General features: G+C 40.9%; 1 protein-coding gene across 3 annotated transcripts in view; it reads right to left on the bottom strand.

Annotated features, from left to right (window-relative positions):
• Positions 1-20,318, bottom strand: part of ntrk2a (neurotrophic tyrosine kinase, receptor, type 2a) — a 111,840-nt gene extending 91,522 nt beyond the window's left edge. The window contains exons 1-9 of one of the 3 annotated variants that reach the window (XM_042218346.1): positions 19,349-20,318; positions 16,336-16,410; positions 15,016-15,087; positions 14,518-14,586; positions 13,490-13,638; positions 3,088-3,221; positions 2,035-2,167; positions 1,720-1,791; positions 1,295-1,522 (exon numbers count right to left, since the gene is read on the bottom strand). In XM_042218346.1, the coding sequence (XP_042074280.1) occupies positions 1,295-1,522; positions 1,720-1,791; positions 2,035-2,167; positions 3,088-3,221; positions 13,490-13,638; positions 14,518-14,586; positions 15,016-15,087; positions 16,336-16,410; positions 19,349-19,608 (1,192 nt within the window). In that variant the 5' untranslated portion in view covers positions 19,609-20,318. The remainder of the gene's footprint in view (positions 1-1,294; positions 1,523-1,719; positions 1,792-2,034; positions 2,168-3,087; positions 3,222-13,489; positions 13,639-14,517; positions 14,587-15,015; positions 15,088-16,335; positions 16,411-19,348) is intronic. The other 2 variants (XM_042218347.1, XM_005916183.3) reach the window with 2 other exon arrangements.
• Between the last annotated feature and the right edge of the window lie 824 nt (positions 20,319-21,142).

The following is a 21,142-nucleotide window of genomic DNA, read 5'->3' as shown; positions in this document are numbered from 1 at the left end:
GGAGTTTGCCCCCTCACATATACTAATGTGCCACAAACAGGACTTAAGTATCACCAACCATTCCCATTTTATTATGGTGTATCCATAGAAATGGCCCTCCCTGTACATTAATTAACTGTCAGACAGGGAAAGGAAAAATATTCTTCTGAAATTTTTAACTCTAACCTGTTGCTAGGCTCATGGTTTTCAATTTACAGACATCGTTGCATGACTACAAAGTAGGAACATTTCTCCTTTTTCAAACAGTGTTTTTCTCAATGCCAGTTGATCTGCACTCTTTGACCTGGAGGCATCTTAATGAGAACAGTGTCATCTTTCTGGCGAAAACAGATCCATTATATTTTGATCTAGGACTTTTTGAGAAAAGCTGAAAATACGTCTTTTTCCGGGTCTACACAAGTAAAACAAAAAGAAAAAAATATATATATAACTTTTGGGGCCGCTCAATAAATTTACATACAATTTATTTATTTGTCTGTCAGTGTTCCTGACTGTTTGTCTCCATAGCCATACAGATACGGAGTCATGGCTTTACATATGTTACGGTATTACTCAGTGTCAAAGCTTCTCCTGTCTGCCTCTTTTTCATATGCACACATGAAAAACACAAAATAGTCCAAAAACCCCACCAGCAGCTAACAACAGCGACTGTGTTGCTGTAAGATTTTCAAAACAAAATCCTCCAGCTTGTTAATGGAAGACCAGTAAGCTTTAAAACATGTAGATCTTTCAACATAAAAGCCATTAATTAAATACAGAAAGCTATTCGGTTGACCAAAGCTGTCTGATTTTCAAAAGAATTCATCAGAGTTCATCAAAATCAGAGCCTCCAGTTGTGTATTGGACATTGTCAAGATGCTTTAATAATGTGAGATTTTCAAAGTAAAATTACAAAATTAACAGGATGTTTATAAATAAATAATATATTTCAAATAAAACTTAACTAGACATGAATTTATCAGAATGGTTTCAGGTGCCAGAGTTTAAACTATCAAAAGTATTTTGGGGCAGTCTACTTAGCTTCAACTTCTTAACAACATAGCGAGTCCAGCAGTAGCATTAATCACTCTACTGTTTCTCCAGAAATTGCATAGTCTAGTTCTTGTGATTATTAATTATGAAGAATATTTTTCCTCAATTAATAATTTAGTTAAAAAAGAAGTGGTATATCATATGTTCTTGAAAAAAATAGTAAAAATGAACTTGCTGATAATTTTTTAATAACCAGATCAGACATCATGATGATAGTGGTGTAGAAACAGAAAATAAAACATCCAATAATGTTGTATCTTACCATCGGAAGGCATGTGCATGAAATGAGCATCAACTTCTTTTTCGTCTGTGCCATAGGGGTTTGCAACCTCTAGTTTGTAACGCCCATTGTTGATGTGTGTAGGGCTGTCCAACTGCAAGCAGCCATGGTACTCTCTCTCAGCGTAGTCGTGGATCCTGGTGAAGATGTACTGCCCCTCCTTCACTGGCTTACCATTCTGTGACCACTTGAAAGTTGGCTTAGGGTTTCCTAAAGAGAGGTAGTGAAAACAATACAAAAGAACCAGTAACGTTAACTAGTTTTCATTATTTAAAAAGATGTCATTACCCTATTTACGCAGGTACTGGTGTGACTTAGGGAAAGTCTTTTGTGTTGGGACCTTGTGAAATCACAAAAATCAAACATCAGAATATGACTAAATACAATCATGTGGACATCTCTTGTACCTGTCACGCTGAAGGGAATACACCAATGATGATCTGGAATTGCGTCACTCAGCTTTGTGATTTTGGGAGGAACTGATGCAGCGGAGAGAAAAGAGAGTTTAAGAGCAACAGTGTGAAATTCAAACAGAAGACAGAACTAAGATAAGGCAAAGGTAAAAACTAGCGAAGCGTGCAAGAACACAGATTAAAAGATGAGAAGAACCGTTGTCTTCTGAAGCTTTTAATTCTCTGATTTAAAGACTACGCTGCATCGAGGGATGCTTTGACAAATTAATCTTCACTAAATTGGGGCAGTTTGCCAGAGGATAAACTTACATAGTATATTCAGCACCACAGAGGACTCTTTGTCTCCTACAATGTTTTCAGCTGTGCAGCTGATCTTGCTGTTGTGATCCGTGGAAGACAGGTTAAACAGTTGCAGCTTAGAAGTCTGGCCCGATGTCGCTATCTGCATGAGAAAAGAGCAGCCGCACAAACAAAAACTGATTGCTTAGTAGAAGACAATGTCTTCAACGTCAGATCGTGATGTTAAGAGGTCCAAGAGCCACATTAAGTAAAAATTGACTTTTAAATCAAAGTGGACCTCGATAACGCTCAAGCTGTTAAATGTTCATGATATGTGCATAAAACACTAGAAACGCTGGGTTATGTCATTCATAGCACTTTAAACAAGAGGGAAAAGTATGTGTTGACAGTAATATACTCTAAATTGCTAATTGTTTTTATGATGACACAGCCGGTCTGTGGTAGCCAAACCCTTCTTCTGGTGTTGTGGGGAAATCAAATACTTATTTCCCTCATGGACATGCAAATCATGTCAAACTTTTTTAGTAATTTGTTTTGTTTTGATATTCTGTCTCTCTCCATTAAAATGAAACTAACAGAAAGATTAGAGACTGTTCATTTCTTTGTAAGTGAGCAAGCTTACAAATTCAGCAGGGGATCAATCAGTGTACATGCTTTTGTCTTTGGGGGAAGAAATTCTAACGGCAAGCTACTACAATCTTTTACATGTAAGACTTTGATTGTTGTAGACTTGTGAGGTAGCTAGTAATGGGCAGCCATGTGGGCAAAAATGCCTGGCTAGAGTCTTTACATTTTCACGGAACCTGTTCCCTGACTTTGGGGGATTGCAAGAGATGAAGTCTTCAACACACACAAGCAACCAAAATGCAGTTATAATTAATGGTAATAAGCCATTTATTGGAAATCAGAGTAGGAACATTAAAATAACAGTATCATAGCAACAAATGGTCTGAATACTGAAATGCTGAAATGTAAAGCTCATAGAGCACAATATCGTAATTTCTGTAACAGTAGGACAGCAGTGCTGGTACACTGTGTGTCTGTGTGTGTGTGTCTCCTAACCTCATAGTAGGCGACACGTATCATGTCCCAGAACAGCTCAGGAGATGGGACACCAGAGGTCGTACACAACAGCTCCATATTCTCTCCCTCCATTTTGGTCAAATTGGATGGGGTTAACGTTGCCGTGGGAACCTCTGCATACAGCAAGGGGGCAGAAAGGAGGAGAGAAGAGTGAGGAGAACGTAAAGTTTAGAGATGGCGAGAGGACAGGACAGGAAGTGGTAGGAAAGGAAGCAAACTTAGGATTTAAGGCCTGTTTAAGGCCGCTGTTTTTTTCTTCTCAGTTGAAATACAAATCACGTAAGAACCTCGACAACAAGAGAAGAGCAGGCAAACACACACACGCAACCACAGGGACACACAAAGAAAGAGCTCGAATTCAATCTCCCGCTCTCTTTCTCTCACTTTCATTTAAGCACACTCACCCCAATCAAACAGTCAGACAAAGAGACAGAGTTCAAACACAGTGATGGTTACACTGATTACTAGTGCATGTCTTCAGCAGCCCAACTACTAAATTGATTGGACACAGTCTAAAGCCCCTGTCAAAGCAAAGACACTGGTGACTGTGTGTGTGTGCATATATGTTTGTGTGTGTGTGTGTCTACATAGGTGACCAGGATGTGACCTGAGCATGACCAATCAGACTCAATCAGAGTCTTGCCACTTTTGTCCCCTGTCCAATAACATCATTGAAGAGAAGAGAAGAGTGTCGACAGCTACTGCAGATAAAAACTGGACAGATTTCTTATCAAACCCCATCCTCTCCCCACCCGTTTCCAACCTCTTCTGTCCGTCGGCAGAATGCTTATCACCAGGGCAACCCACTTATCACTACGGCAACCCACTCAATCACTGTGAGACGCCGTAAAAACCAGTCATTTCACTGGTGGCAGCCCAGCTACTATATCAGAACGACATATCTTAACAGGCTCTCAGTAAATCAGCTTTCTACTGCCACTACAGCCATCTGCAGGCTGCACATTACACACACACACACACACACACACACTCACACACACATCTCCCACTGAAGCCAACAAATTAGCATAAAACCTCTGCAAACCACCGTGATTTTGATGTAAGTGCAGCAGGATCGTTATGACCTCATGTTCAATTATGGTAGTTAAATCATCCATGCCAGTGTGTGATCCTGAATCTTTAGCTGCTTAGATGTTTTCAGAATCAACAAGTGGGATTGAAAAGGGTTTTATTGTAATTATGGACGGTAGATCTCCCTGCAATTGTGACAACACCAGCAATTATACGGAACTGTGTCGTGCATCAGCGCTGAGCCCGCGCTATAGTTCACCTGCTGCCACTTGTGAGGAAATTCTGGCAGTCGGGTGTCTGCAAGGGATGCACGACATTTATATTCATGCAAGAGAGTTAGACACTAGCTAAATGGTTTTTCATTCAGCCTTTTGACTAAAAAATCCCAGCTATGTTTCTGTTAGTAGTGTTGAGCCATATCTTTTGTGAAGGCATGGCTGAACTTTGCGGTGGTTATTGATGTAGGTCTGTTTTCTTGTGAGAGATGTAGACATTTACATTGTGACAGTCTGTGACACAAAGACAGAAAACCATTCACACTCACACTCAAATCACTCAAACCATGGCCAATTTAGAGTCACCGTTTAAGCTAATGTTTTCCAAAACATACGTTTAAACAAATAAAGACGACATGCAATAAGAGCGAAGGAAGAATAAAGGTTAAAGAGCACAAAAATCTGAGTGGTCGAACTGCTTGTTTTCTTCTTATTTTTAAGGTTATTTCCTGTCATGCATTGCAGAATTTTCAAGTATTCTTCTATTATGAGTAGAAATATAAATAGATTACTGTACTTATATTGCCTCAATTTGTGATTTGATGATATTTTTCAAATAAATACAGTGCAGTGCTGAAACATGATATCCCATGGATCCTTAGCTGGACTCAAAACTGATGCTGGTGTCCATGGGATTTGATTCACATCATCTTGGACTCATGAAACCCCTTGACCTCTCAACAGAAGCATCTGGAACTGCAATGGTTTTCCGTGTTCCACATTCAGGTGCTGCTTTTAATTTCTCACTTGTCTGTACTTGAAGTTCACACGCTCACTGTAACAACAGGGTTTAGATTTGTACTGAAAGGTCAGCTGAATATTTTTTTCTTTTGTCTTTTCCACACTGCTGTAGCCTTCATACTTGTATAGAGGTGTTTTATTTGGAAAGCAGCTCATTATTCACTCATCCACTCAGGCTGTCTCTGACATGCATCCAAGTGGTAGCGTCTATGTCGTTGTGTCCTTGTTTTATATTAATCTTATATTGACACATAAAACCCTGGAAATAACTTGGTTGTACCATCAAGATTGGTCTTTTGGAAATTACTGAATATTAATTATGTCTAAAGATTCCACAACAAAAAAAAAATTTCTAATCTTGGAGCTCTGTATGGAGATATGCATGGGATTAGGTTAATTAGATCAATCTAGATTGACTGTAGGTGTGAGTGTGAATGGCTGTCTGTCTCTCTGTGTTAACCCTGCAACAGATTACATCTGTCCAGGGTGTAACCTGGCTGAAAATGCATCGCTTTACCACTAATTCAGACTGAATCTCGTAAAAGTTAAGAGGCAAAGTTCATTGCATCTGATACTGTGCATCGTCATTTGACTACTAGGTTGCACTGGAATAAGCAAGAATGATCAATTTAAGTAGAAACTGTGATATTGCTCTGGTAAACGTTGCTTAAAGACTATATTTTAGTGTCGCAAAAGAGCTTTCTTTTCTGTAAACGACAACCTCTCAGGTAGAGAAGTGGGGAAAACTTCACAAATGACCCCTGGATGCATGACATTACCTATGCATATACTAGCTCTTGACACTCCTTGACACCTGGAATCCATATTGCATTCATTTTCCAGGATTATGCTCAATGAATGGGTGATGAATTACAAGTACGGCATCAGCGACAGCATTACTCAGTGTCACTGTTGCTAGCTTTTGCTACAGACCACAATAGGCACGTTTGTATTGATGTTCAGAGAAATGTTAGCATTTATTATGTAACTTTCCTTCTGCTCCATCATAATGATGTGTTTTTTGAGGCGATGCAGAGGCAGAAAGAGAGTTTTCTGACAAAATGTATAGCAGAGAGAGGTGAGGAAAGCACTGGAGAGGCACGCAACACAAAGTCTGTCCATAAGTTTGCCTGTGAATGTTCTGCTCTTCATGCACTGTGAAGGATTCACAAATGATGCAGAGACAAAGGGAGGAGGATGATGTGTTAATGATTGCTGATCTCTTGTCTGAGATTACAGTCAATCAGGCTGACTCTTAACTCCAGCATCAGATCATTCGAAAGTTTTGAATCTCTCTACACTGTTTTTTAATTTTAATTAGGCCACATTTAAATTATTGTACCGAGTTCCTCAGTGTTCTTGGCCAAATGGGTCCAAGGAAGGACGACTGGTGAACTGGCAGCAAAGACATGGTCACAACGTCATTATGCTTAGCCTGTGTGTGACTAAAAACCTTAATGCTGCCTTTGATATAAAGGTGTCAGAACACAGTGCATCACAGCTTGCTGCAGAACGCTGAGAGTAGACATGCTGACCCATATATCCACTACTGAATACATCTACATCGAGCATCCGAGCATCTGAGTAGACAAATCACATTTTCTTTTATTTTCACATGGACATCGGGTTGTGTGCACATCATCTTCCTGGAGGAGAGATGACAGCAGGATACGCTATCGAAACAACTCAAGCCAACAGAGGCAGTGCTATGCTCTTGGCGATGTTCTGCTGGGAAACCACAGGTCCTGTATTTCACGTGGATGCTACTTAGACACGTACCACCTGCAAACATAGTCTGCTTCCTCTGTGATGGTAAAAGCTCTCTCTGCCAGGAAGGAAGAAAATTGCAGTAGTGTAAAGAATAAAATATCTAACTGAGAATGAAAACACAACTTTAAACCAGGAGAATCAGATTTATGTTCTATATGTCTTAGTTTTCAGTGTTTAAAGTTGTTGTTCCCGTTTTGAGCACTGTTTGATTAGGTTCAGACTTTTAGGGGTCCTACTGTCTTTCTGAAAGGTTTAAAGCTTTTATATGCATTTTTTCACACCATAAATGCTGTGCATTAAAATACAAAGCAGTCACTATTCTTAGGGAAATATTTTTATGGCAATTAAATTAAGGCTAAGTTGCGGTTTGGGTTAAATAGCGTTGAAAAGTCATCTTAGCTTTGAGAAAGATTCTCTCTACACAGTCTTCTGTTTGGGAACGAGACACAATCACTGAAACGTAAATGGCTGTAATTCCTTTCCACATTAAAAGGGTTAAGCTATGTAAAAAGACATCCTTCTGGCTCATTTCAAAATCTTAGAACTTACTTTCTTCCATTTTTAATAAAGATTGTTTATTGAATTGTTTTGACCGCCTGTCCTCTTTCCCACAAACTGTCCTTCTTAATCTCTCTTGAATCCTTCAGTTATGAAAACTTCAAAATGACAGCAGTATGTCCTTAGAAGGAAAGCAGGAGATGTCTTAAGACATTAAGGCCTGGATGACCTCTATGTTCCTGCTTCTTAATTAAGATAAAGCTGCAGTTATAGTGCTTGACCCTTAAAAATGTTAGAAACATGATGTCTAACCAGATGCTTAGTCTGGATGGCATTACCTTGGCCTCCAGTAACTCTGTGAGGACTCTTGCAGTCGTTTTAGACCAGGACATATATGTAGGACTGCTTTCTTGCATATGCTCAATATCTCTAAAATTAGAAATATCCTGTCTCAGAGTAATGCTGAAAATGTAATTCATGCATTATTACTTCTTGGCTGGACTACTGTAATTCATTATTATCAGGATGTCCTGAAAACTCCCTGAAAAGAACTCAGTTGATCCAAAATGCTGCAGCAAGAGTCCTGACAGGGACTAGAAAGAGAGCACGTTTCTCCTATATTTGTATCTCTTCATTGCCTCCCTGTTAAATCCAGAATCAAACTTAAAATTCGTCTCCTCACATACAAGGTCTTGAATAATCAGGCTGCATCTTATCTTAAAGGCCTCATAGTACCACATCACCCCATTAGAGCTCTTTGCTCTCAGACTGCAGGTTTACTTGTGGTTCCTGTTTAAAGTAGGATGGGAGGCAGAGCCTTCAGCTTTCAGGCCCGTCTTCTGTGGAACCAGATTCCAGTTTGGATTTGGGAGACAGACACCATCTCTACTTTTAAAATTAGGCTTAAAATTCGAGTATTTATTTAGGGCTGAATCGGGTGACCCTGAGCCTTCTCTAAGATACGATACAACAGGCCTAGACAGCAGAGGGCTTCCCACAATGCACTGAGTGGTTCTTGTTTCCCTCTATTTTCTTTTTTTCCCCTTAACCTAAGTGGTCGTGGCAGATGGTTTCCCCTAGCTTGGTTCTGCTGAAGATTTCTTCCTGTTAAAAGGAAGTTTTTCCTTGCCACTGTTGCCAAGTGCCAAGTTTGCTCACAAGCGGTTGTTGATTGTTGTGGTTTTCTCTGTTTTATTGTAGAGTCTTTATCTTACATTATAAAGATAAATACAATTTAACTGAATTAAGTTGAACTTCTCAGGCCTGTTACTTTAACTTCAGCTACCTCATAAAACAAGGTTACAAGCTACAAATACAACAATCTGCCTCATCTGTCATGTGTTTTTGTGTTGTGCCTCCCAACTGCTTTACTGACATAATATACTTACTAAATCTTTTGTGTCTTGCTTTATTCCTCACTATTTAACATGTAGGAAAGTTCACATATGTAATTAGCATTTCCTGTCCACAAACTCTTACAGAAGCCATCTGGTCTGTTTTGTGTTTGCCCGTGCTGCTGAATTGTAGTTTTATCTACTATACAACTATTCAAAAGCCTATGCACAGATTGGATGGTAAAGCCAATTAAGTCAGAAAGGAAATGACGGGGACAGAGGCAAAAATTCTTTGAACAGCAATCAAAAAAAAATAGATGATTAAGGGCAACGACTGACTGTCATTTTGCGTGTTTGACTGGAATGACTAACTGAGAGAGACACAGATGAAGGCAGAGTGCACCTGTGCTGTGATGTGCCCAGCGGGAATCTGGTAATACATCTGCTATAATTTCTACAGCGCCGGGAAAAAGCACCCTTTGCTCAGGACAGCTGGTTTCAGTTATTCACTTTAATGGAATTTGATTCATTTAACAGAAGCTAAAGGTGTTATAAGAGCGATGGTGGAAAAAGCTTAAACTTGCCCTTCTTACCATTAACAAGTGTGGCATTAAAGGGAGAAGGAACTGAGAGAAGGACACAAAATGAAAGACTTTATAAAGAGTTAAATATGGCTCTTTTGTTTTGTTTTAATTACCCCGTTATTAAGAAACAGCGGGACTGTTAAACACCTGCCGTTGCCAACATTTTTGCTGAGTGACACAGCTGATGTTTTTATTTTGCACATTGAACAGGCTCTGTGTTTGTAATCCTTTCGGGGCGGAGCTCCAACCATAAACAGTCCATGGGGAAACACAGACGGAGAATCGTATGAGGCTCGCCTGTGAGATCAGTGTCGGCCCGAGGGCATCGATGGGCATTTCCTCTTTGTGCCTTCTTCATAATGTCGCTCAGAAATGTTCAGGCCCACAGACAGAAAGGTTTTACATAAAGCAGACAGGCAGATGGAAAATGCCAAATAAAGAGGAAGAACTATGAGCATGAAGCGCGGGGCCAGCAGTTTGGCCAGACTGAAAGGTCTTTTTTGGTGTATCACTGTTAGCCCTGGGGCATTATTTGGCACCCCTGCCCCACCATGTCCTCCTACTCATATGTCACTCTGCCAGGGGGTCCCCCGCCCACCTCTCCAGAGGCCCTGCTGTAACTGTGCTAATGCCAAAAATATCCTCTGCTAATGGAGGGAAGGTAGAGGGGACAGATCAATAGGAATTATCAATGACATTGTTAGCTTCCTGCAAGCTAACTTATTGTTTGTGCCCTGAGTGTCCGGATTGCCCAGAGCTATTTTTCACCAGATTGATTCCTCTGTGAACAACAAAGATGCTAAAACAAAACCCCAAAACATGATTAGGCTCATAAAGCGGATTTGACTGATGATTTTTTTTCTTATAAATTTAAGTCTGACATGAAAATTCCTTTATAATGCCACATTACTAAAATAAACTGGGGTGCACTCCCCATCCGAAAGGCAAAAACGAGTTTTATTTGCTTACTCTGGTCAAACTCAAGCTCTAAATGCCAGATTGAGACAGATACAGTGCACACGATTGGAAAAAAAAAATCAACAAATCCAGAGAATGAGAGCAGGTCAGACTCTGAGACAGGTCAAGCTGTAATTTGACACATCTTATGAACAGAAGAGTGTCCAAAATAGAATGATTCATGAAAAATTCATACAGATGATATAAGGAAGGGAAGAATAAAGTGTCAAATAACTGCTGACATTTATACATTCATGCTTCATAAACACTCCCATAAGCATAAAAGCCTTGTGGTTTGTAGAAGCCTGTCCTGGAAGTGTACTTAAACTGACATTACACTTATGTGGTAAGTAATTGTATGTGGAGGACTGTAAAGACATAATTCTTTATTATAATATTAACTGTGTTTCTTGGCAGGTCAAAGAAACGTTTCTTGATTAAATCTGTGGAAAGCGTCTTTTCTTGCTTTTAAAATGTGATCATCTTTGTGGGGTTTGCTTATAATATTGCAGCTTTCCATAAATCTAGAAAAGTTGTGTTTTTTCTTTTTATTCCTAGAGAACAAAACATGATGATTCAGTGGAAAAGGAAATGAAATCTGCTGCGTGACAGCAGGTCACCGGTGCTATGGGACACAGTGCAGATGGTCTTTATAACACTTCATTTTACTGCAGTACATACAGTCAGCAACTTTCAGAGTCAATGATGTCATCTATGTGCTGAATTACACAAAGCATCATATAGTCCTAGCGTGCTGCTGTTGCAGGTGAGCAGCAAGAAGGAATAGATGAGCAACTTAGGCAAAGCGATGCACAAATTTGGCAGGTTTCGTATGATCTCTGATAACGATACGCGCAATAAACTAAATCCTGACTAAACTAACGTTTCTTTGTTTTCTGCATGTGGCGAGGAAAAGAACAGGGAAGGAACACAAAACAAAATCTCTAAGTAAGCTCTACGTACGACTGACATACGTAGCAGACATATGATGGTTTCTACAGGCAACGATCAAGATCTGTGCGTTTATTCTCTAAAATAGCAGCACAGCTAATACACACACGCACACATCGTCAGGCTCTCTGCAAACCTCCAGAATAAAAGCAGGCCAGATTGTTTTGTGGGTACGTGTGTGTGAAAATACTTAGGACGAATACTTCTACAATCGATACCCTCGTAGTTTCTGTAGTAAAAGCAAAAGGGAAAATAATCAATAGGGACGGCTCACTGAGACATAATGTAATAGCTTCATTAGACATCTCCTCCCCCAGGTTACACATGTACATATAAATATAATAATAAATATAAAAGCCTTGTTTTCATGTTGTTCACCTGCTCGTTCAATACAATGCTTCCCCAGAAGTACACAAGAATATTAAACATTGCACACATCTAATTGGTAAATGGACCTTTTTACTACAAGCATGTACCGTACAATACATCATGATGCTCTCTCTCTCTCTCTCTCTCTCTCTCTCTCTCCTTTGGTAAATCTAGCACATTCAATGTAATGACAGAGCTTTCAGTGATACACCATACAAGCATGTACCTACACAGAAGTACACAAGAATACTGGAAATAACACGCATCTAATTGGTAAATGGACTGGTACTTATAGACCTTTTTACTACAAGGATACACCGATCAGGCATAACGTTTTGACCACTGACAGGTGAAGCAAATAACACTGATTACCTCTTCATTGTGGCGCCTGGATTTGAGCGAGTTTAATAAGGGCCAAATTATGGTTAGACAACTGGGTCGTGCAAAACTGCAGCTCTTGTGCAATGTTCCCAGCATGCAGTGGTATGTATCTATCAAAAGGAACTGATGCTTGTGGGATCATTAGTTGATACAATATACAAGCATGTACTTTTATAGAACTACACAAGAATACTGAACCCATCTAACGCACATCTAATTGGTAGATGGACTGGTACTTGAAGAGCTTTTTGCTACAAGCCAAGGGTTTTCTATCATGGATGCACTCACCCTACGGTGGATACATCAGGACCAATTTGGGGGTTGGTTTATTGCTCAAGAATACTTGGACTTGCAGGCTGAAGGACCTGGACCTCTACCTCCTGAGTCAGAGCCTCCCCAAATTAAAATTTGAATACATGAACACAGTGGTGGCCCCTCTCCCATTGCCCTTCTGATTAGAGGAAATCTCTGATAGGTTTAACAGAACTTGCAGCCATTTTTTAAAACCTATCATCACATTAAACATGCTGGGTTAACCAGAGGAGTGAAATAGAGCGCTATGGCACATCATAAGTGTATGAAATTTAGAGCAAACAGGAAGATGAACACTCGTAACTTTTGATCGGATGGCTGGACACCTGTCCAGAAAGGCTAAGCCTACCCCACCTAGTATTATAGGACAACACAACCCTCACACACTCACAAATGGCACACACATGCATAACCTGTGTGTCGGTCATTTCACTTTACTCCATCTAGCAGCTAATCTGTGCATCGCATGAGGAAAAATCCCAACTGGACAAAGATAAATCCGTCTGTGCAGCGCTGATGGCGTTTTGGTGACACACAACAGAGAGCAAACAACATGTTCAAGCCCTGTGAAAGTGAGGCTCTAAGTGTGCGTGCGTGCTTTTATTTGGTCATTTGTTTGCTTGCTCATGCATAAGACATTGTAGCTTTCTGCACTTCACAGTGTCTTGGGAAATTACAATATACAGGCTAAGCGACACTCCATGTAAGTGCAATGCTGTCCGTGCAGCACATTCGTCCTACTCACATACCAGTAGGTATATATTACTGATTACTGCAGAGGTTGTAGTCAGTGCATGAATTGTACTCTTTGTACAGTTATCCTCTTAGGTGTTAACAGCAAACTTCAGTGTCTCTATTCATTCAACCCCCACACCTCCTGAGAATTGCCAAAACACTTAGCACATTTGTCTTCAAATATCAAGTTTCATACCGCACACGTGTACATACACATTTATACAAACTGTGCACATAAAAACAGATGTGTCAGACATATGAAAAATACATAAGAACACGACAAAATCTAAGCAAGCCCTTGGAAAAATATTTGCACAGGAAACTATTAGGATTGATTTTTTTTCCTCCAGGTGCTTCAACGCTTTACACTCTGCTACAGCTTGTGAATGTTTTTTCCAGGTCCTTACCCTATGTGTGTGTGTGTGCGTGTGCACGCCCTTACCACAGTTAGGTAATGTCAGTCTGGACAGCAGTTTGCGTGCTCCTCCATCCTCAATGCAGCGTAGCTCCTGAATGTCTGCTTCCTCTCCTAACCACAGTTTGATCCACATGTTCTCACAGGAGCAGTGGAGAGGGTTTCCAGACAGGATCCTAGAAGCACACACACACACACATTGAAGATCTGTGAGAAGCAGAGCATAGCAAAGCATGAAAGAGTAACAGACATTTTGGAAGATTTAAGAAAGAGAGGAATTGTAACTGTTCGACACCACTAGTGTTAAGTGTTTCTGGGATTTGTTTTTTTTTTCTTTTTTTGTCACATTACAAGGTTTTGCTACTAACATCTCTGCATGCTCTCTGTGCTGTTATTTAGCTTTTAAATCAGGGGGAAAAATAGAAACGGGGAAAAAAATCTAAGAATAACATACAACCTCAACCTCCTGGGTGAACACTTTTGATTGCAAAGGGATTGGACAGGTTGTCTGGTGGGGGCCAACTTGTCTCCAAACAATCACAGTCTGACTCAGACTCACTGCAATCACTCTCAGACAGATTGCCAAAGGGTTAAAGATAACTTCCATGTAATTTTTAAACACAGACAGACAGACTGCTCTGCGACATGTTTCTTTGCAACAGGCAACTCAGTTATTGTAGGGTTTTGTCTTACTATACAACCAACCGGTTGCGTTCCAATATAAACCTAAGTTTGTAGTTGAATTACTATCCCGCAACAACTATGTCACTATTTCTGACTCTCTGTTTCAAATTAGGATCTGACTGGACTCTGAATGCAACTAAAAAGTCAGCTCCTCTTTAATCAAGAACTTCTAAAAAAAACATTTTCTTGCTTGAGGAAAATTACGGACTAAATAGAACTATGAACCGATGAGATTAAAAACCTAAGATGCTATTACAGATGCTACTGTGTATATTTGTGTTTATCTAAAGACTCTCATAGTAACTAGGAGGTAAACCAACAGACACACACATGGATAGAAAGACTGATAGCAAAGGTTCCTCTGAACTCACAGATAAGAGATGTTGAGGTGTTTGAATATCCTCCAGGACAGGGATGACAGGTTGTTATCTTTCAGATTCCTAGAAATTAAATCAAACATTAGGGAAGAAGACAGTGTTTGTAGCACCAAAGCAAAGTAGTGGATTGTTGTTAGGACTAATAGCACATGTCTGCTTCTATCTACACTAATAAGCCTGTATTATATTTCTCATTTAAAGTTTTCCCCACACATTGTCACAGACTGTCACAATTAACCTTAAGTGTCGCATTAATTAAATATAATAAGTATCAAACTAAACTTTAATTATATTGACTCTGCATCACGGTTTGACTATCAATTATAAATCTTGTTAACCTGTAGCGGACTTTTTCATCAATCTCACTGCCTTCACTGGCTTTTCTTCTTACTTATTAATTTTCTCTTCACAGTGTGACTTGTTCACATTGCGTTGCAAAGGTACACATTTTCAATCGAAGGGAAGGAATAAACAGCATGACTTTTTACTCACAAGTACTGCAGTTTAAAGTTGTTCTGAAAGGCCAGCTTTGATACATATGTTAGCCTGCTGTTGGTCACCGTTCTGGCACAAAACAAAAGCAAGAACATCATCAGTATCTTCATGAACATATGTCTCACATCACAAGCCAGGCAAGACGAGGATATGTGCCAGCAATAAGAACCTGGTAACCCATATTCTGCTCTCCTTATTGTCTTATATGACCTACAAACCACAACCAGGATATATATATATATTAACACAACACTTTTTTTAGAAAGTAGAACAATTTAGGTCCAAAGAACTAATCAAATGATGAACATTTAGGGATTTAAAAGAGGACACGCTTTCTGTTATTGGCTGTCCAATATAGGGATGTCTGTGATGCAAACTGACAGAGACAAACAAAGGTTGTTTTTCATATTAAAATGTTATATCAGTCTCCCTTTCTGTTAAAATGACGTTTATATAAACAACTCCAATAAAAACTTCATCCATCAGAGCTAATCGAAGCTAATACACTGGATCTGCTGGGCATAGTGTAAATGGTACCCTAATAGAAATGCTTTTATGTACATGAAAAATTAATATTAATACACAACAGGCATTACACAACGATGCTATAACGGGATGCGTAAAGTCTTTGCCCTTTATCAGTTAAGGTGAGGCTGTAAGACAATATTGCCGTTTGGTGCGATGTTATCTCCTGCAGCTGATGGTGTGGCATCACTTGGGCTGAGCATTTAGTCATTAAAAGTGTGAATCATAACAAAATATTGTTGTATGACTAGTCAGATCACACACTATTACATTAACACAGCACAGAGTGTAAGTGTTTGTGCAGCGTGTCTTAGACACACGGGACATTTGTTTCAGATAGAAGCTTAAACACAGCATTTAAGACTTCCTGCATTTATAGCTGTTTTCCCATGAGTCCAGCCACAATGAAAACCATACAGCACACTCACTGTGGATATGTGCTTTGTGCTAATTTGCTTGGCAAATGGGATACTGGTTGAGAAATTAGGTAGCATTTTCCTAACAGATTTTATCTTCAGGGTACAAGAAAGTGGTTGCTAGTGGTTATAGTTTTTCTTTTTCTTTTAAAGAGGCAAATTAAGATAAAGAAGTGCAGAACTGGACAAAACACTGTGTGATGCAGTGATAAACACAACAAGGCTGAAATAAATGAATAAGACTAGTAAAAAAGAGGAGAGAATGTACATAGAAATGTTGCCTATTGTTTGGGTCCAATATTGGACAAGAACACTTTAAAATAATGCAGACAGACCTCGAAGGGTACATGGGTAATATAAGCCATTAAAGACTCACAGGTTCCTGAGATTCTTGTAGTAGTGCAGGTCTTTGTCGCTGATGGAGGAGAAGCTGCTCTGGTTTGCGATGTAACTGTCAAGAGAACCAAGCGTTGGTGAGATAGCTCATTTGTTAACAGGTGGAAGCATAAACAGAAGCATTTCAAAAAGTCAGAGGGACCAAAATAAAATCATAATGAAAAAAAGGACTCTGGAAAGCGTGCGGGGGGGGGGGAACAGGGGAACAGTTCTCGCCTCTTTTCCTCAGCAGCACTTGTGCATGGCACTTGATTCTAGAGCCAGCAGGAGATGATTGTGGGCAACTCCCTTGGGTGAATGAATTTAGCTGTGCGAATGTGTGCTGGAAAGCAGTATATGCGATCTTTGAATATCACAGCTTCGGGATCGGATTTCTGAGAACATTTAGAGCTAAACAAAAGCTCTGGACAGTCTTTCCCATCAAGGGAACACACTGTAACAGTCACAGCACCGCCCTTTGTCCTGTACAAACCTCCACACTTATTGCACATACTCCCTTGCTAAATCACAAGGTCAGTAAATAATGTGTTTTTTTCCAAGGGGGTAGACAAGCAGTGAGTGAGAAAAACCATCTCTATTGATTGATTTGTTGAAGGCTGTAGAAATGAAGGAGCAATTCTTTTGGGAAATATTGCAAATTCATCAGGTCTAACTTTTAGTTCATGTTTCTCAATGTATGCCATAATAATTACATTTTAGTTGATGCAAGTGAAAAAATAAATGAGTTAGGACTGAAGGGACAGCACATGGCCTGTTTAGCAGGGGGGTCCTGGTGAATTTAGGGGGTTGCTACCATAGTAGCACTGGTCAGTGTGATTGCTCTAAATTGCAATGCAGTTGGTTTGGCTTGCATATAAAGTGGATGTTGTGTTTACTTCCGATTACTTAGTGTTTTGCTGCCTGTTTTCTGCCCCTTTGAAAAAAAAAAGGGGGGGGGGGGTAAGTAACATAGTGGTGGTTAAATAAGAATATAATTCCTTAAAAAAGTGTTGCAGAAAACCTTTTTGTGCACAACACCTATCCTTTCCTTCCCCTCATTTCCCATCACAATCCACTAGAAAAAAAAACGTAGGGAAAAAAATCTGGTGATAATGAAATGTATGTCTCAATAAGGAGCACACTGTACTACTAAAGCCTGACGGCAGTGATGCATGGACAATGTGACAAAATGATTTTAGTGGAACGAACTCGTTTGCGATCGGAAATAAATCACCAATTAGTCACTCGGTGTCTGCGCTTAAAAAAATAAAATAAAACAAAATAAAATAAACACCTGCAAAAGAGTCTAAAGGGGAACAGCAGACAGTCTTGATGAAGAATAACGCTGCTGTCAAATAACACAAGTGTGCACATGTTTGACGAAGCCGTCGCTGAATGTCTGTTTTAGTGAGCTGGCAGGAATTTAACTGAGCTTTTAAATAACCATTATTATACCCACATATGTGCTTTAGCCTCCTTTGTCTGTCGGTGTAGGGGTACAAGCGTGAATATACAAACTCTGGGAAATTTCTGTACGCGTGGTTATGTTTTCAGTATTTAAGCAGGAGGGCATTTTCTGTGCGTAACAAAACATATTGCCATTTATGATTGTCTGTATTATCCAGTCATTAGCACAGCCACCTCCCTGAATCCCCTCTAAAGGATATTTTCTTAACAGATGGTGACTAAGTATGATTTGTTTGGAATTCTGAGCATATACATACCGCAGGCTACACATTAGGGCACAAAAGAGACATCACGGCAGATTGTGTGAGCTGTTACACCCATACAGCACATCGATTTCTGACCAGTTGTTGAGGATTCAGATCAGCTGTCATAAACTAAGTCCAACCAAAAACGGCACATACGACAGGGCGCACGATGACCTACAGTATCTCCCCCTCGTAGGTTTTTTTTTTTTTTGGCAAGGTCGTTCGGAATTAGCAGTTCCACGGTCATCAGTAATTTGTCTGTTTACATTAGCCAAGCACTCAGTCAGTGCTTTTCACCACACTGGCTCATTCAAAGAGCTTCCAAGGCTTCTCCAAGGCCGCCGATAAAAACTGTTTATCTCCGACATAAGTCATTACCAACAAGGCCGTTTATCTTTGCCAAGAAATATGCTGGCGCAATTAAAAACCTTAATCTCCCGTTTAATTTGTCTCGGCTGCAGAGGTGCCTCAGCTCATTTTCAGGCCAAGTGACGTTTCATTAAATGTGAGTGGAAAAAGCTCAAATACAGCCCGGAGAGGAGATGATACAGTACATCTAAACACACACTGAGATTTATGGCATCTTGCGCCCGACCAACCTTAAAGAGACTGCCAGCAAAATGTTGAGTCTGACAAGAAAAACGTCACTTTTCTTTTTCTTTCTTTCTTCAGCATCGATTCTCTCCGCCTGTGTGGTTCATTTAGATAGCCTACACTCATATAAGCCATCTTGGGAAGTGTCTGTGCTAATATTTGGACTGTAGTGTCTGGCGTCTCCACACAAACACGAGCACGTACGCGCGCAGACTGAGCTGTCTATTTGTTAGAATAAAGCCCATCAGCTTCAGTTGCATTTCATTTCTAAACGAGCTTGTTTCCTCGCTGGTGCCGAAAGACTGATGTGCCCCTCGATGCCAAAGAGTCTGTTATGCAATGTGGGTTGCACTTGATGCCTTTCTGAGGCAAACCCTTGCCAACGAGGAAAGAAGTGTAGGCTGTCGGTTACTTAAAATCCTACCTGAAGTGATATGGATTTACGAATTCGCTTTAAAATTCATTCATCACGTTAAAATTCAGAGCAGAAATAAACAACATTTGGGCCGCTTTCTTTGCTGACTGTGTATCTGTCAGCTCCCCATACAATTGGCTGAATAGGGGTGAATGATGCCGTTTCTTCATTTGGGAAGTTCTGGGAAATGTGGGCCGCTGGAAAAGGATAAAGTCGGGAAAAATATGCTGATTTGCCCCTGATGCATTAGCTTCACATCTCTCCGTGAACCGGTGCTTATGAGGGAAACTCACATGTCGGTGATGTTCTCCATCTCTGCCTCGGTTTGCAGGACGGGGAAGGCATTGATACCCCGCTCCGGGTCCACGCAAGAGATCCTGGTGCTGCTGCAGGAACAAGAAGAGGGGCATGCCTCGGCGGACATCCACGGATCACCCGAACCTACCGCCACCCCGACTACCAACACCCACCACCACCACCACCAGCACCGCCACGACCCAAACCGTCTCCCCGGCGAGGAGAGAGCCCCGCTCCCGGGTCTCAAGGCGCTCATCTCGGGTGCCGCCAACTTCAGCTATAAGGCTCGCTGAATAGCTCCACGGCCCGGCCCAGGTTGGCTGGGATCAGCCCCGGTTTGGCCAATAGAGGAGAGGAGAAATAAAACAAAATCCGCCGCTGAGATGGATGCAGGCTACAAAACCATCGACCTCTCCGGCGATGACAGACTAGAAGGAGAGAAAGGGGTGGGAAAAAGAGAAAACCGGAGAGCGTGTAGTCCCTTCCCCCGTGTGATTCCTCCAGAATCCCCCAGTCAGTCAGCCAGTTGGTCAAAATCTCACTGCCACACTGGCAATGTGTGCCAAGGAGGATCGCTCTCGCTCTCGCTCTCCCCCTCTCTCTCTCTCAGCTGACAAGCACCGGAACCTCCTCCCGACAGAGTTGTCGTGTGTGGAGGGTAATTTTCGGTTGTTGTTAGTGGTGGTGGTGGTGATGTAGGTGTACAAAATGACAGTCAGAAGGTGAGCACCGCACCTCACCTTCGCCGGGATGAAGAGGATGAAGGAGCATCAATGCACGCCGTGAATAAACATCACCGATGCCCTCTTAGAGAACCGGTTCTCGTACCCTGCTCTCAGGAAGGTCCGGGGGAAGGGTCAGGGGAAGAGCACAACTGTTTCTTGCTCAAGGGGCACATCACCAAAGCCTGTGCTCGCTCTCCACGCGTGTTTTCTGGTTAATAATTTATCCTCATTTGGTTTAGTTAAGTTTCCTTGTAGCAAGATGTGAGCGTCCTCATCTGACATAAAGAGAAAGACAGAGGCGTGGAAAGACCTGTGCTCTGAACAGCTTACTTAATTTATCCGCTACCTGGCTTCAGATCGTTGACTAAATGAGATACAAGGGGCTATCAATTTAGAGGCTCTAATTGTCGTAATCATTCTCATCAACACTGTTGCCATCGTTTTTATGATTATCATCTGGCTGTAATACTTCTGGAACGGTATACAGCTAATCAATGAAAAACAAAGCTGTTTTTCGCAGTCGCTTCCTATTTAATCCTCATTCGACATGTTAGAGTAGCCGACTGTGTTTAAATATCCTGGAGCTTTATTTCTAACTGAGCTGAGAGATGTTTAAAGATGCAGGCTGGATGTAATATGTACAGAGAAAGAGTGAGCAATCACTGATCATCAGGTCTTTAGCTGGCATGTACTTCACCTGGCGTCACCATATTAAATCATTAGGCCATATTTCACAATGATCAGAGGCTCTCAGCCAAACCAGACCTGAATCAATAACATGTCATCTTAGAGTGCAAGTTATACGGCTGTATGCCAGTCACCCTGTTGCTATAGGCCAGATCTCCTTCAGCTGGATGAATTGCTAACATAAGAGTTGGTCTCTCCCTGCTCTCTACAACTGGAGAACAGAGCTACTCCTCCACAGTCGTTCACCTTATAAGTGAGAGACAGAGGATGACAGAACATCTGCCTGCAAGCAGCAGAAGCCCCAGCACGCCACATCTGCGAGGCTCCCTCTCCTCTCCTCTCCTCTCCTCTCCTCTCCTCTCCTCTCCTCTCCTCTCC

The sequence above is a fragment of the Haplochromis burtoni genome, unplaced genomic scaffold (assembly GCF_018398535.1).
Source record: "Haplochromis burtoni strain Fernald_Lab_line unplaced genomic scaffold, NCSU_Asbu1 Contig_18, whole genome shotgun sequence".
Taxonomy (NCBI): domain Eukaryota; kingdom Metazoa; phylum Chordata; class Actinopteri; order Cichliformes; family Cichlidae; genus Haplochromis; species Haplochromis burtoni.
The sequence above is the reverse complement of the archived record's forward strand: the minus strand, read 5'-3'. Positions and strand labels throughout refer to the sequence as shown.